Source organism: Musca vetustissima, unplaced genomic scaffold (assembly GCF_032173495.1).
Source record: "Musca vetustissima isolate MV318-11 ecotype Yass unplaced genomic scaffold, APGP_CSIRO_Mvet_v1 utg77730, whole genome shotgun sequence".
NCBI classification, from domain to species: Eukaryota; Metazoa; Arthropoda; class Insecta; order Diptera; family Muscidae; genus Musca; species Musca vetustissima.
In genome coordinates this window covers 16,907-34,165 of record NW_026880917.1, presented here as the reverse complement: position 1 = coordinate 34,165, position 17,259 = coordinate 16,907, and the positions used below count along the sequence as shown (strand labels likewise).

Sequence of the window (17,259 nt, the reverse complement as noted above, 5' to 3'; positions counted from 1 at the left end):
AAAAAGAAGAAAGGAGGTCTTTTTATTTAATTTTTTTTTTTTTTGAATTAAGGCTAAACTCTCTTAGGATTTACCTTATTTCAAAGCTAAAAGTTAATCTATATAGCATATACAAAAGTTGTTTTCCTCTTGAACATTGCAATATATTTTATTAAAATTTCCGGTGATAACTTAACATTTTCAACGTTGACGTTGAGCGAAACTTTAATGTTTACTATATTATAATGTCTACACATAGCAACAATTTTTGTATGGAGAAGTTATTAAAATTCGCAGCCATCGTTTTTTATCCCTTGTGGTTTTGTAGAGGACAGATGTAGTAAATAGTAATGGGGTTTTGTCTTGTGGTGGCTTTTTTCCATACAGACTCAATGTATACCGCATTACCTGCACTTGTGTTTAATGAAGAAAAGTCTAGTTGTTTCCTAAATTGGTGAATATGTGGTGCAATCGCGTATATTATTTGATTTTTAGTACTTATTTATTATTTTAATGCTTTGGTAAAAAAGATTTAAAAAATCTGTAACACAGCATTTTTTTTTTTTTTTTGTTTTTTCTTTCAACCGAAAAAATCAATGTCATGAACATTTCAAATTTTGCTACTGATTCTCAACGTGATTTACATTACATAAACATATCATTGCTATCATTGCGAACTACTTAGCATGTATCAGTTATTTTAAAATTTTCAGTTTACAAAAACAGGGACTATACCACATTACCAAACTATACCACATTTGTATCACTTACTCTATATTGTATTTGACTTCATCTGTTACCCAATATTTCCCAAAGCAATAAAAAATTGTTGAATTAATTTATATTAAAGCTGAGAATATTGACAATTAGGTAAAATAGTGCCCTTTTGCCAATTGTCGGCACTTTTTCCAATTGTGGGCATTAAACAAATGTTATATTGGTTATAGGATATTTTAGTTATTTCAAGTTATATATGTCGAAATTAGGAGCACTTATCCTAACATAAATATTTACGTACAACTTGTGGCATAGTTTAGCAAATTGTATTAAAATACTACATACTACTACAAACAACATAAAGCTGTGCTAGTATATTCTAGGACAAAATTTTGACGAGCTGAAAACAGTCCTTACGAAACTAGCCGAAATGAATAAACATACATATAGACAAGTTTAATGTGTATTTATATAAAGGGTCTCACATACTATACATCATGCCGGTATGCCGATGAACCCCTTTGTGTATGTATGATATTGACTAGTGTGTGGCAAACTCTTCAATCATTATTTGAAAAATGGGCTTTTATTAAAAAATGTATTTTTATATTTTATACAGATTGATATTTATGTATATACCAAGGTGTATTTAATAAGGTGTAAGTGACAATCATATGGTTTCAAACTTTTTTCTTTGTTGTTTGTAAAGTAAATTGTCAAAAACATTTTCAATATTACATTTCGATTTAACAAATGGTCTTTAAATTTAGGGTTTTTTTTTAAATAAAATTAAAGAAAACTACATTCATAGAGGGGGACGAAAAGGAAACTTGGGCTCAGTTGTAACCCCGTTCGCCGATTGGTCCACAAATTTTATGTTAAGTTAAAAAAATTTTATGTGGAAATCTGTCCAGAAATTCCAGCTAAAATCGAGGAGATTATATTATTATGGAAAGATTTTATACGGTCAACACAATTTCCATTATGAGATCTTTGGTCGGGGATTTATGTCCTTCAATTCTCTTTAAGAAGGCAAGATTTGAAGCCACTCCATAGAAAAAATAGATTGTAATCCACAATATAAACAACATCACAAGGAGCCATGGGCTGTGGGAAACGTAAAATTAATCGCGACCATATCTTAAACTTTATTTTTCACTGACCTAAAACCACCAATAACCCAAGAATACACAAATTCATTAATTATTCCTGAAAGAATAGTTCTTGACAAAAATAAATTAATAATTGTTTTTGTTTATTTTTGTCAAAAACTTATTATCAGCATGACAATTTAATTTCTATAACAACAATGTTGTTTTTGTAAAATATTTGTTGTTGTATCTGATGCATACACCTTATTAAATACGTCTTGTTATATACTACAAATCATGTTAGATGATTGCTTTTATTAATTAGGAAAATATATATCGCCATTGTCATATTTCAAATATGGGCACTTCCGCAGTCACTTACACGACTTTTAGAGGCGAAATAAATTTTTAAATCTTAAATAAATCGAAAACAATTAAATTTTTTACAATTCACCCTTAATACTTTTTTGTATAACTTTAGCAGTACTATCAGAGCGGTTATTCACGCGACTTCAAATATACACGACTTTAGACATCACTACTAATAAAGGGAAAACTCTGCGAATTGTGTGAATATTTTAAACTTTTAATATTCTTTACATGAATAAGAGATACCAAGCATTATTATTGCACTTTCAAAATTTCAAAATATGGCATATCCTTTATTTGAGAAGAATTTATATAATTAAATTATGTATATATTATGTATATATAATTAAATTATGTATATATAAAAAAATAATAAATAAAAAATATTGAATGAAAACACTAAATAAATAATAAATTAAAAACAAGATAAAAAATACGAAAAGAAAATAAATTAAATAATATAAAACATTAATATATATATATATATATATGCACAATATTGCCAATTTTTTAATATTCCATTTTCCGTTTATTGTATTGACCAAAAACGTATATATATATATATATATGACTTCCTTCGTAAAATATGATTATATTATAATAATCGCAAAACAATTGCCCGTTTTCGGGAAATATGAGAAAAATATCAGAGGCTACGTCATTATTTTCTTTATATTAGTGATATGTATCCAACTAAAAATTAATTTAAAAATATCTACATAATCGAATGATATCAAATTCACACAAGTCTGTGTAGCGGTTTGTAAATTACCAGGGACAACAAAACAAGATATTGCGAAAAATTGGCATATATAAAATAATCACTTCTTGTATATAAATATACACATTGCGGATCATAGCAAGATAAATATTGGGGTATAATATATATATATATATATATATATAATATAATTTATATAATATATAAATAGGAATACATCTTAAAATAAAACTATACTATGAAATACATATTAAATTGCGTCTACATCGCGTAATTCTCAAATCATTTGATGTGCATGCAGTCTCCAGGAAGTGCCGAAGTTTATCTTCTACCATATACAGACAGACTATTAGTTGCTGGCGATTTTAATATGCCATCTTTTCGAAAATAACAAAACAACACAAACCAAAATATTGAAATTAAATTAAGATATAAATTCAACAAAATTTAAAACTTGCGCATACCATTCTTACACAACTATTTGATTCTGTAGAATACACACTGCTACGGCTACCGATCTGCAAATACAGATTTTTTTTATTTTGTTATACTTTATATTATGAAAAAAATATTACACACACTGGAGCTTTTTTCAGTTTTTACAAAACTTGCGGGATTATTAATGTATTGTTATGATCCCCCACAAAAACGGGTTTAATTCAGGTTCTGAAAATAAAGTAAAGATCTTATGGATGATGCTGGATTATGGCTCTGGAAAAGTCCTATTTAAAAAATATACAATCTGATTATATATACTTAAGCTAAAATACACTGTCATATATATTTTTTTAATATTCTAAAGCAAATGTACGCCCATTAACTATATTTCTTAATTATTCCACGTAAAAACTGTTTTATGTTCGGCCGGGTCTCTATACTAAATTATATTTAGCTTTTCAAGGAAAACTTCAGGAAAACAAAGGAAAAACTTCAATGCCCATATTTTTATTATAGAGCCCCTAACTAAAGAAATGTTAACAAGGCTACCAACAACTCTCAAAAAAATCGATGTTTCAATTAAAAATGAAGGTGATGGCAGTGTAGGTACAATTGAAGACATCTCTTCCAAACAATCTTGTTATTACACAAAGCACGTCCATTAGATGCTATGAAAGGAAGGTACAATTTCCAAAAATTAAGTTGGCTGATATTAAATCGGAGTGCACGTGCAGTTGTCACGAGATAGCAAACTTGATGAAATGTTATATATATATATATATATATATATATAATATAATTTATATAATATATAAATAGGAATACATCTTAAAATAAAACTATACTATGAAATACATATTAAATTGCGTCTACATCGCGTAATTCTCAAATCATTTGATGTGCATGCAGTCTCCAGGAAGTGCCGAAGTTTATCTTCTACCATATACAGACAGACTATTAGTTGCTGGCGATTTTAATATGCCATCTTTTCGAAAATAACAAAACAACACAAACCAAAATATTGAAATTAAATTAAGATATAAATTCAACAAAATTTAAAACTTGCGCATACCATTCTTACACAACTATTTGATTCTGTAGAATACACACTGCTACGGCTACCGATCTGCAAATATAGATTTTTTTTATTTTTTTATACTTTATATTATGAAAAAAATATTACACACACTGGAGCTTTTTTCAGTTTTTACAAAACTTGCGGGATTATTAATGTATTGTTATGATCCCCCACAAAAACGGGTTTAATTCAGGTTCTGAAAATAAAGTAAAGATCTTATGGATGATGCTGGATTATGGCTCTGGAAAAGTCCTATTTAAAAAATATACAATCTGATTATATATACTTAAGCTAAAATACACTGTCATATATATTTTTTTAATATTCTAAAGCAAATGTACGCCCATTAACTATATTTCTTAATTATTCCACGGAAGACATCTCTTCCAAACAATCTTGTTATTACACAAAGCACGTCCATTAGATGCTATGAAAGGAAGGTACAATTTCCAAAAATTAAGTTGGCTGATATTAAATCGGAGTGCACGTGCAGTTGTCACGAGATAGCAAACTTGATGAAATGTTGGCAAATTTTAAGAGAATTCAGGAGGATAATTTTTCTTTGCGTGGAGAATTAGCGTTCCCAAATGCATGCAGAGAGGGAGAGAAGCCACAGCGATAGCACAATTCAACAGCTTCAAAAGACGGAAATGAAGCTAATGCACCAAATTGAGGAGTTAACCAATTCCCTAAATTCAGTGCATGAAAATGCCATATATTTGAAGGATGTGGAAGATAAAAAAGCGATTTAATTTTCCAAAATGATTTGTTCAAAAAGCACAAGCTACACTTCAATGCAAAAAACATTGCTCAAAATGTACACATTACATCTCGGAAGTGCTACATCTTTTTGAGAAAAGATTTGAAATTTAATCTTCCACATCCCTCATAACTGCTGAACTGGCGTTTCATCAAACGGGTGGAAATGGGAATTGACTCCTCAATTATGAAAAATTTGAAGAATGTGGTGGCAAAATTTTCTAAGAGAGAGCGGCAAGTTATACTAGCATTTGATGAGATGGAGCTTCGAAAAGAATTGGAGTACAACAAAGCCGATGACATAGTGGATGGGTACGAGGATGGGAGGCGAACATCAAAAATTGTATCAAAGGCGTTGGTATTCCTTATAAAAGGCTTCTGCAGCAATTGGAAATATATCTCCAACTTTTATGCTCTTAACAAATCAGCAAGTGGAGATCAATTAAAAAGAATTGACATGCTGCAGAATATAGGTTTGGAAGTCCGGGCAATTGTGTGCGACCAAGGCACTGGAAACCAAAAGCTGAATTCCCTCCTCAACACAACCGATGACTCGTATTTCAATTACAATAACAAGAAGATTGTGTTCTTATGGGATTATGCCCACCTTTCCAAGTCATTGAGAAACAATCTATTTTGTAATAGATTCAAGGTGGAGGGAAAAGTAATACGCAAGGACCCCATCGAAACCGTATACCAACACGACAAAGAAAAGTTCAATGTCAAGCTATGTCCCAAATTGACGGAAAGACATATTAATTTATCCAACTGGGACAAGATGAATGTGGCAAGGGCAATATACATCTTCAGAACACCCTAGCATGTGCCATTTAAACCCTCATTGCAAATAGAAACCTTTCTCCAGAAGCAAAATCCACCAGTGACTTCCTCCGTTCCGTCAACATCATTTTTGATGAACTTAATATTAACAATGTTTCCTCTCCCAATCCCCACAATCAACCTATCCTAAGAGGATGCTGCAAAAAAATAGAACATCTCAATAATGCCATAACATTATTAATTTCTATTGAACACAGCGCCGAAATCAAGTGCGCCCGGGGAATGAGTAAAACAATTACTGGCTTCTTAGTCCTGGCGGAAGAAGTATTCAAGGAGTGTGAAGATGTGGAATAAATTCTTCGGGGGAAACTGAACCAGGAAGCTCTTGAAAATTTGTTCTCTAAATTTAGAGCTCAAGGGAACAATACACACCCTTCAGTGCGAGAAATTCGATGCCATATCGCGAAATATACCTCGCAGAAAATATTGAGCGGCGCTCGTGCCAGCGCCGTTAAAAATTGTGAGAACGACGACGAGGAGTTCGTGCAATGGAATCTGTCCACTGAAAAACATCTAAATGTCAAAATTGAAAGTGCCGAAGACGAGTGTGCCAACATTATTTCATTTCTAGATCAAATCGATTCAATATAAACCAATGCAATAGAAATTCAGGCTGAGCGATATGTTGTTGAGTTTTCAATTTTGAAAACAATAATCATCAAAACTAAATGCAACAAATGTACAGCATACCTAACAAAAGCGACAATTGGAAACAGGGCATCGGTATATTTCCTGAAATTAATGCAGGATGCAAAATTGACTATTGTCTCTCAGTGACGGATGCTATTAAGCAAGTCGAATCATCTATGTGGAATGAGTTCACGGATATATATAAAGAAATCTCCTGATCCAAAGGCATTTGGATCTATCAATTTTTCCAGAACCACCAAAACAACCTTGGTTCAAATCTGTGTGAAGTCTGCAATACTATTGAAGATGAGAAACATATTATTATTCATTGTAAAAAATATGAAATCCAAAGGAAGCAGTTTGCAATCTTCCACACGTTCAGCAACCTACAAGAGCTCTTAATGTCCAGAAACCAGCAACACATTGATGAACTTTAATTTTTATATCAAAATGTAAAATTGATCTCTAATTTTTATTTCACTTTCAATAATTTTGTTTATATTCAGTTTCATTTTTTTTTTTCATTTGTTTTCCTATACTCTTTCTGGTTACACAGTTTACTTTACTGACACACAGCCGGCAAGTGAAATTTAATTTTTAATTTTTGCAATTTATATAAGAAAATATATAAAAAATAAATAAAATATTAAAAAAAATATTTAAAATGCAAACACTTTTGACTTTTATTTTCTTTCTTTTGTATTTTGATTCGCAAATTTGGCAAAGAAAAATTTGCTAATGGAAAAGCAAACGAAAATTTCAAAAGAGAAAACAAAAAATTTGCCAAATAAAAATCTGCCTGTGGAAAAGCAGACTAAGTAAGCATCAAAAGAAAATGTAAATAAATGAGTAGTTATACATCAAGTAACCCATAACCGATCCTGGTGAATGAACATCATATGTTCTCCCACCAACATACTTGACAACGTATCGAAGTACAAAAAATAACAAATTATAAAAAAAATAATATTTATTCTGAAAATGAAATATTTTCGAATCCTCAAAATAAAATTCGAAAAACACTAATGAAAATCGATAAAATTTATATTTCTATCGCCTCCACATCTTTCCTATAATTGAGCCATTGCTACTTATATATGTAACACATATGAAAATGCAGGGAATTGCGAGTTATTCCATGAAGAAAGATTTGCTTCCTTTAACTTTCCCAGCAGGCAAATTGAGTAAATTTGAGTACAGGAGCACACTTAATAAAGAACAATTTCAAAATGTATGCGTTCCCTATTTTCCTGTTGGGTGATTTTTAAAAACATAATTTGTCAAATTCATATTGACACTAGTATTACGTTGCTAATTACCAACATTTTTCATGTAGTTGTTTTTTTTTTTTTTTTTGGATTCCATGATTTGAAAAATGTTTTTAAAATTTAATTTTTATTACTGATATTTCTTAGTGTTATTGCAGTGTTGCCACCTCGCACAAATATTTTTGTACGTGTTTTGAAATTTCCCATCACTAGAACTTTTGCAGCTGTTAGATGTTCTTACTTGGAATCCACATTGAAACATTCGTAGACAGTCCAACGCGTGCCGCCGTCTCATCCACTTGTACGTGGGAAGTTTCAACGTTATTTTTGCGAATTTAATAAAATAGCATGGCCAATATTTGTGTAAAAACTCTTTTGCCGGCTAATCGTATATTGGGGGCTACAACCTCAACCATCTGCAGCCAACGTTCAAAGTAAGTGTAATACTCCATAAATTGTGTAGGGTGTAGGTGCTGGTTAACTTGGTCAAAACACGATGACACCAAATGCTCGATGAGTGGAATGAATATCATCCATAATGATGAAATTGAATTGTCGTTTCGTTATTGTGTGTGGCATTGGATAAATTTGTCTTTTGTTTTTGCCAGGCAAAGGCAAAGTAATGTTCTAATGAGATGAATTTCCATTAGCTACATGGTTTCGCATACATACATACAAATCTAGAACAAAAATATTCAATTTGACATTGTTTTGTTGTGAGTGAGTGAGTGGAGGAAGGTGTATGTTTTCCTCCACGAACCGACACAATATTTATAACCCAATGGGCTGTGTTCTTCGGTCATTCATTGCAAGGTCATTCAAAGTGCAAAAAGATGGGGAACTTGGCCAGCGGATGCATAGACATCAGTATGGAATAAAAGTGCTAACATTGCACAAAATATTGAGTAGACGTATGTTTTTTATTTTCCCAGTTCAGTCAAACTGTTGTAGAACATTCTATTTTAGAAATCTCTGTGTATTTTTATCTTTTGAGGGAAGGGGTGGCAAGTAGATGACTCCATTATGTGTATAGAAAGGTTACTGTTAAGAGCAGAAAAGCTTCCCAAGGTAAATAATTCTACTACTATTTCCTTGCAAAATTTATAGTATAAAACTATACAAAGCTAAAATTATACACCACACAACAATCCATCCAGTATATCATGGGAGAGCAGTTTATCATACAACGTGTTTTTTTACAATTGTTGCATGGGAATGAGAAACATAAGCAGCGGAAACCAATGTCGCACAACTTCTCGTACATCATTGCCCCCCTGCCGTAATAACTAACATATTCAGTCACCTGTCTGACACGGAATGTTTCATTGAAAGAAAACTAAATTGATCGCAGAGAAGGAAATTAAATAGGGTAAGTGGTACTAGTGTCGACACGTACCAGTAGTCGGTATCTTTTGTATATATATTCAAATAACTGAAAATACAAAAATTAAATTGCTCAAGTTGAGTACAAAATAATTAAAAAATAGATTATAGCATCGAAAAATGCTATCGAAATAATATTAAAACTGAAAATATGCTAATCCTTAAAGTGCAGACTACTGGTATATTTACCCTAGTAACAGTTATCTTACAATCGAATGATTGCCAATTGGAAGCAAAAGGTTACAACTCATCCCAATAACCGCAATACTGTCAATAAAGTAATTGTTTTCCCATTTTAAAGTTAGAAACGGTAACATTTTCTTCACAGTATAATTCAGTGGTGTCTAGCGCTTTACGTTTTCATGAAAACAAACCACATGAATTGCCTCTTAATTTAGATTTGCCGTTGTTTGGCATAGGCGGGGGTGTATTTTAACTACAACAATGTGAGTAACATAAGCATCTCTGAAATAACTCCAAATTTCCAGCATGTTCATATGTGTTACACATGTAACTGGCTATAGCTCAATTATAATAATGATGTGGAAGCGTTAGATTTATTTTGAGGATTCAAAAATATGGCATTTTATAATTTTGATAACTTGTTGATCTGTTGCCCTACTACAAGAATTTACAAAAGTTTACTATTTTCTTCGATATCATACATGGTACAATTATAAAAGGTAACAGCAAATCCCAGCTGATTTGATTCCAACGTAATACTAGTGTCAATATGAATTTGACAAATTATGTTTTTAAAAAACACCCAACGGGAAAATTGGGAACGCATACAATTTGAAATTGTTCTTCATTAAATATGCTCCCGTATTCAATTTACTCAATCTGCCTGCTGGGAAAGTTTGAGGAACCTAACCTTTATTCATTGAATAATTCGCAATTCCCTGCATTTTCATATGTGTTACACATATAAGTGGCAATAGCTCAATTATAGGAAGGATGTGGAAGCGACAGAAATATAAATTTGATAGATTTTCATTAATGTTTTTCAAATTTTATTTTGAGGATTCGAAAATATTTCATTTTCAAAATAAATATAATTTATTTGTTTGTTTACATTTTTCTGTCAAATGATGTTGACACTAGCAGCACGTTTACATTTAACCGGATTTCGTTAACCCAGTGGGTTTCAATTGTCATTTCCTTTGCATATATGTCAAATAAATCCTCATAAAGTAGGTTATCCCGGTAAAAAGTTCTAATGTACAAGGAGTTTAGTATAACTTTTTCGATTAAATGGCGTTGACGATAGTAGCTGTGTCTGATTACTTTTCCAGTAACATTTACTTCAGAGTGTAAGCCCTTCCAATTCTCTTTTGCAATAATAGTGAGAAAAGTAAACAGACAACATCCAGTAAGATTTTGCAAAATATCACGTAATTTCATTAAAATTGCTTGAATTGTTATTTTTAGACTTATTAGTCTGGGTTTATACATGCAACTTTTTTAAGCAACTCTGCTGCTGCTAGGGAGAATGCAAAGCTGTGTATAATGGTTCAGTGTCTTAGGCATCTAACGAACTGTAGATGTCAATTACTATGAAGCTTTGAACATCTGCAAACACCACGATAGTGGGGTCTACCATCCGATACGACGCACGTCTCACTGTCAACGATTGTCATCTCTGTTCTATGTGTAGAAACAGTAAAAGAGTTACAACACCAATTATCATGCCTATGAAGTGTCCTGTAATGTTTTCTCAATGTGATTTCTTTAGTCAAGATGTTGCAAACTCTCCACGTTTCATTTGCCACCCTACAACAAGTTTTTTTAATCTATACCTTTTAAAAACTGACTATGTAGTAGCATAAGGAAGATCATATTGAATCATACAACCCAAATCTAGCATAAATTTCACCAGTAAATTGATTGTCTGTAGACCTCTGTGCCATTTGAATTTCCCCAGTATTTCGTTTAAAAAATAATTCTGGCGCGAATGTTTTTTTTTTTGTATCAATTGGTAAACTTTCACTGCCTGTTTTTCCTAGCAATAGTGAACATTCAATTATATTTACCTTTAAAACATAATTTTTAATAAACGTTTTTAAAAAAATTTTAAACGTTTTTACTACCCACCGTCTAAAGGCGGGCTTGCCGACTACAGTATTGAGGTACTTCCATATTAGATGGTTTTTACAGATTAAAAAATTCTGAAAAAAATAACAGAAAATGGAAGAAAACAACTTGGAAAAAAATCTTCTATTTTAATGTATGAATGGGAACATAATTGAAAGAGAGTAGTTTTAGACCTATGTATATTTTAGATTGGATGTACATCGGACAATATAAATACTGAATGAACTAGAAATATGACTCACTGTCCAATAGATGTTGGTATAAGATTATATTGCATATCTTTAGCGCTTCGGAGACGGCTTGTTGATGCAAAGATTTCCTCGAGGTTACTATTGCCTTGAATGCCTATACTATATTCTATATGCTCATAATAATTTGCATAGAAGTTACTTTGCATTTAGTAAATAATTAAAAAATAATACAATATGCCTTCTCTGAGCATTGCCATCACCACATATTTCAATAGTTGTAGATTTAAAATCTGGTGGTACATCAAGCGGTCTCTTAGCACCGAGAGTCGAGATATTTAGCTTCGCAAGTATGTATTTCGTTAATTAACAATAGCCATAGTCCAGGTTAAATTCTGTTGGCGGTATTCCTTTTAACACACCACATTTGATTATTAGTTACGACTTCATTTGGACACATTTCTTAAGATTTAATAATAGAACGAATATCTCTATTTGATAAATGCACTCTCTCTCAGTTTGTTTGTGTTTGCATTAATTATCGTACTTGTGTAAGCTTTTCAGCCTCTATTTTGTTAACAAATTATTGTTTCAATTGTTATGTAAATTATAATAGAGACCACGTTTTTAATCGTGACGCGATTACTTCCTACTTCAATCGATTACAAAGTGATAGTGGATTATATAAATATATAGTAATTTTCATAAGATAAATATATAATAATATACTTAGATATATATTTCTTCCATATCTTATGAAATTAAACATTTTCATACATAAACCGATAAGATTTATATACCAAGGCTATTCACTGGTTTACACTAGATTTGCTATTTTATATTGTTTTTCTAAAACCGGTAATATTGAAATGCACTTGTCACGCGGTCTTATCAAAATTTCCAACAATACATAATTATATATTTGTAGTTTCGTAGTCACCCTAAGCTCTAGTAACCAATATTCATGCCATTATTACATTAAGTAAACAAATATATTTCATTGTCTAAGATGTTGATAGAGCGAAAAATTTGTTGTTTTTTTATTTTTTTTTTTTTCAAAAACTGAATGATACAAATATTGTATACGTCACAGAATATTGTTGTTATAATTACTTTTTAATATATTATTGAACCATGTTGACAACAACGTATTTTTTATTTGCTATCAGTTTTAATGGTCGTGAACGTACGTTTACTGTTATCATTTGACCGGTATTTTGTCGCAAATGCAATTTTTTTAAAAACATGTTTATAATTATTTGTTTATAGCAATAAATTATTTATAATATAACAAATTATATATATTTTTCATAGCAATTCTTTGAAGGATCTGCAAATTAAGAACTCATGGTCAATGATCTGAGATTTTAGACATTTTACCAAAATTTATACATTTTGTATAATCTTGCATCTCAAAACCAAAAACGTTTTGTGCCTATTGCTATCTTCAAACCCATTTCTTACAAAATCCGAAGTTAGCCAAAAGTTATTGCGCACGATTATGCTCCAATACCACCAGTCAAAAACATAGACAAATTTCTTATCATCCATGCTATGATTTGAATAAAATACAAAATATTGTGAAATTCATATAACAAATATATGTATGTATATGGATATTGTATAAATTATGATATTAATCATGGTATTGATGAATATATAATATATTTTTCTTAAAGGCTGTATCACAGGTTTGTAATGGAAACTAAAACCAGTTTTGGTTCTTATGATGACACTACTAACAGAAGTTACGATTATTGAAATGTAGCAGCTAAACGTTAACAGCTGAGAAGACTATGGGTAATGAGGGCATATGTTTTTTTGTCTTATTTTGCAAGTGTTGTGAGAATATATGTTAAAAATATTAAGTCGGCAATACTGATAAAATTGTTTAACTAACAATAACATATAGATAAAAATAATAACTCTTTAAAATGACTGAGGTTTTTTATTATTACTTTTTATCGTACAAATATAGGTACTTCTATGGCTTTTATTTTCTCAATATATCTTTGATTTATTTTGTTTTTAATTAATTTTTCATATATAAGAATTTAGGACAAATAACCATGCGCGATCTCATTGAATATAAGATGACAGTTTAACTTTGAAAATTATGTTTAGTTTGAACAGAATCTATACCATTTCGTGAAGCCATTTCATTAGTAAGCATCTATCTTCTCAGATCTTTTAAATATTACCACACCATATAATTCATGCTGATATTACAATGGAGTAAATATGTTTATTGTTGTTTTAAGAGGTATTTAAATCATTGCTTTTATTTATTGCCTTTGGATTTTTGGTCAACTGAGAACTAAAGTGTAGACATATAGGGACGATGTTTTTGTTCGATAAAATCCTACCAAACGGTTCCGACTCTATGCAAGGAACTCTGGCACAAATGTTATATTGTGGCCTCGAAATAGGGCAAATCCTCTGAATACAAAATCATACCTCAAAATTTCCTCCATGAAATGAGAATGGTGTGGCTTTGAGTACTTCCGCTGGACGTGAAAGAGGAACTTCGAGTAGAGCATGTAAAGAGAGAGGAAATGGACATGTAAATTTCATGTTCTTTTACTTGAACTTCGATTAGATTAATGTAACCATTCCAAGTGAATATACCGCCATTAGTGGAAGACATTTTGAGCCCGAAATTATATAAATCAATAAATTTACAGATGGCTTACATACTCTAAATATGAAATTTTAGGATCCATCATTATAGATTTCGATTCATTGGCAACTCTTCAGACAATCAAGTCCGTTGTCGCATCAGAACAATATACGATATTATAATGTTAGTTTTTCTTGGGGTCCTGTTTATTGCAATATCAAAGGGAATGTCGACCCGCGTGTGGGGACACTGTTCACCATATCCGTTGATCTCTCATCCTTTCATCTAACCTTACTATTAATACACTTAATAGCTATTAGTGTTTGTATATTGTAGACCATAATTTTTATGCTTGAAAATATAAAATACCGATGACCTACAAAGCAGTATAAACATTTCGTATATTTATTTACTTATCTTAAAAAAATCATCTAAATAACTGATTTGTTATAGCTAACCTCCTTTGGACAAATGTTCAAATTTCAATTCTAATCAAAAATAATAAAACAATATTAGTTTGAGTCAGATTAACTGACAATATCATTTAAATTCAAAGGGTACTATCTAAAAATAAATTTATTTTGTTGAACTGACCATTGATAATGACATACAGTCAAACTTCTCTATAGCGAATGATTATTTATAAATAACAAGAGCAAATTAATTTCTATATGAAGAAGTAAGCTGCCCTATTATAGGGAATAATAATTAATATATAGGAAATTATAATGTATAATTAAATTCTAAAATTAATATACTGAATATTTTCAAATAATTGCAGATCATGGTTCGACGGTGTGAAAATGGGTCCACCCGATGCCATTTTGGGCATTACAGAGGCATTCAAAAGAGACACAAATCCTAAACGTATTAATTTGGGTGTGGGTGCCTACAGAGATGATAATGGCAATCCCTGGGTGTTGCCTAGTGTTATTAAGGTAAGCCGTAACAAACAACATCAATGGACCCAAAAACATTAATTGATGGTCTCCCCTATAATTTTCAGGCTGAACAACGTGTCATTGAGAAAAAATTGAACAAGGAATACGCCACAATTTTAGGTATCCCTGAATTCTACAACAAAGCCATCGAATTGGCCTTGGGCAACGATTCACAAGTTTTACACGAGAAACGTAATTCAACCGCACAGGGCATAAGTGGTACTGGAAGTTTACGTATTGGTTCGGCTTTTTTGAGTAAATTCTGGGATGGCAATCGCGAGGTGTATGTACCTAATCCAACATGGGGCAATCATGTACCAATCTTTGAACATGCCGGTTTGCCCATTAAGAAATATCGTTACTATGATCCCAATACATGTGGTTTGGACTTCAAGGGATGTTTGGATGACATTAGTGTAAGTCGTTTAAGATGCTTTTTTAAGATTACTTTTCTGTAGTTATTTAGAATATTCCATTTTGTAGAAAATTCCAGCCAGATCAATTATTCTGTTGCACGCCTGTGCCCACAATCCAACTGGTGTTGACCCCACCAAAGAACAATGGTTGGAACTTTCGAAGTTGATTAAGGAGAAGAATTTGTATCCATTCTTCGACATGGCTTACCAAGGATTTGCATCTGGTGATATTGATCGTGATGCCCAAGCTATACGCATTTTCGAATCAGAGGGACACCAATACTGTTTGTCTCAAAGTTTTGCCAAGAATATGGGTCTGTATGGTGAACGTGCTGGCGCGTTCACTGTTGCCTGCGCCAATAAAGAGGAGGCTGATCGTGTTACATCACAAATTAAAATTTTGATTCGTGCCCTTTACTCAAATCCACCAATCCATGGTGCCCGTTTGGTTGCGGAAATTTTAAATGATGCTCAATTACGCAGCGAATGGCTGAAGGATGTCAAAGTTATGGCTGATCGTATTATCGATGTTCGCTCCAAGCTAAAGGACAACTTGATTAAGAACGGCTCAAAGCACTCTTGGGATCACGTTACCAATCAAATTGGTATGTTCTGTTACACTGGCATGAAACCCGAACAGGTTGATTGTTTGGCCAAAGAATATAGCATTTACTTGACTAGAGATGGTCGCATTTCAATGGCTGGTGTTACCACGAAAAATGTCGAATATTTAGCCAAGGCCATGCACGAAGTCACTAAATAAGGTGTTATTCCAGCAATTACAATGAAATGCAATATACTTTATTGTAAGAAAAAAAAAAAGAAAAAACAAATATTTAATTTTAAGACTAAAATGCACTTATTTTTCTATAAGAGAATTTGCACCGAACGAAACCTGTAATCAACAAAACAAAAAATTATTGTTATCTATTAAAACGCTGAATAAATATATATTTTTTGTAGTTTAAAATCATACAAATTGAATGTCTCGGAGGACCTATGGAGGAGTACAGTAATAAAATAATTGAAGTTTTGGTTGGTTTAAGTTGTAGATGCGAGTAGAAGGTTTCGGAATGTTCGCGATAGGTGGTTTAAGATGTTCAGCCTGGATATTCCATAGGGAGATATATCGATTGTGAAAAAATTTCACTTTCACATTCTAGCCTTATTCTGAATACTTGTGTTCCTTTTTATTTAATTTTGACATGTTATCTCCCCAAATTCTTAAAGTGGCCAATTATTTTATGATATGCTCCTTCTCCTTTACTTCGTCCCTCAAATCAATCACACGATAAATTTGAAAGAGAAAATATTTTTTTGTAGCTTTATTATTGTTCTTTCATAATTTTTTTTTTAATTTTTCACTGTCAAGTGGCGCATCAGGCAAATTTGGGTTTTCCATAATTATTATTTTTTCTGGAGAGACAGATCCTCACACAAAATGTTTTTAATTCGCCTCCAAATTGCATCAAACTCGGTTTAAATATTCCTTATTGCCTTTATGCATTCCATGACAATATTTGGTTGAGCATGCATCGTTATCAAGAGGATTTCCAATGGCATTTTCTTAGTTGTTTTGTAGTTAAAAATATGCATACAACCACTTTTAATATTCGAAATCGTCATAGAATAAGTATTGTGTAGATATTTTTTATAAAAAATGTTCGCACAAAATATCATCACATTCTCCCATTCGCTGTAATAATAAAGTGAGGGCCACCTTAAGT

At 31.6% G+C, this 17,259-nt stretch overlaps 1 protein-coding gene across 1 annotated transcript; it reads left to right on the top strand.

Moving 5' to 3' along the window:
- Positions 1–8,207: 8,207 nt before the first annotated feature.
- On the top strand, positions 8,208–16,327 carry LOC133326869 (aspartate aminotransferase, mitochondrial-like). The gene is made up of 4 exons (XM_061535477.1): positions 8,208–8,324; positions 14,957–15,113; positions 15,182–15,532; positions 15,600–16,327. Exons 1-4 carry the CDS (start codon positions 8,239–8,241, stop codon positions 16,293–16,295), a joined length of 1,290 nt encoding a protein of 429 aa, XP_061391461.1. The 5' UTR covers positions 8,208–8,238; the 3' UTR covers positions 16,296–16,327.
- Positions 16,328–17,259: the final 932 nt, after the last annotated feature.

Coding starts and splice junctions, on each gene's coding strand:
- LOC133326869 (XM_061535477.1), top strand. CDS start 8,239: ATGGCCAATATTTGTGTAAAAACTCTTTTGCCGGCTAATCGTATATTG. Junction 8,325..14,956: donor ATCTGCAGCCAACGTTCAAA/GTAAGTGTAATA, acceptor AAATAATTGCAG/ATCATGGTTCGACGGTGTGA. Junction 15,114..15,181: donor TGTTGCCTAGTGTTATTAAG/GTAAGCCGTAAC, acceptor TATAATTTTCAG/GCTGAACAACGTGTCATTGA.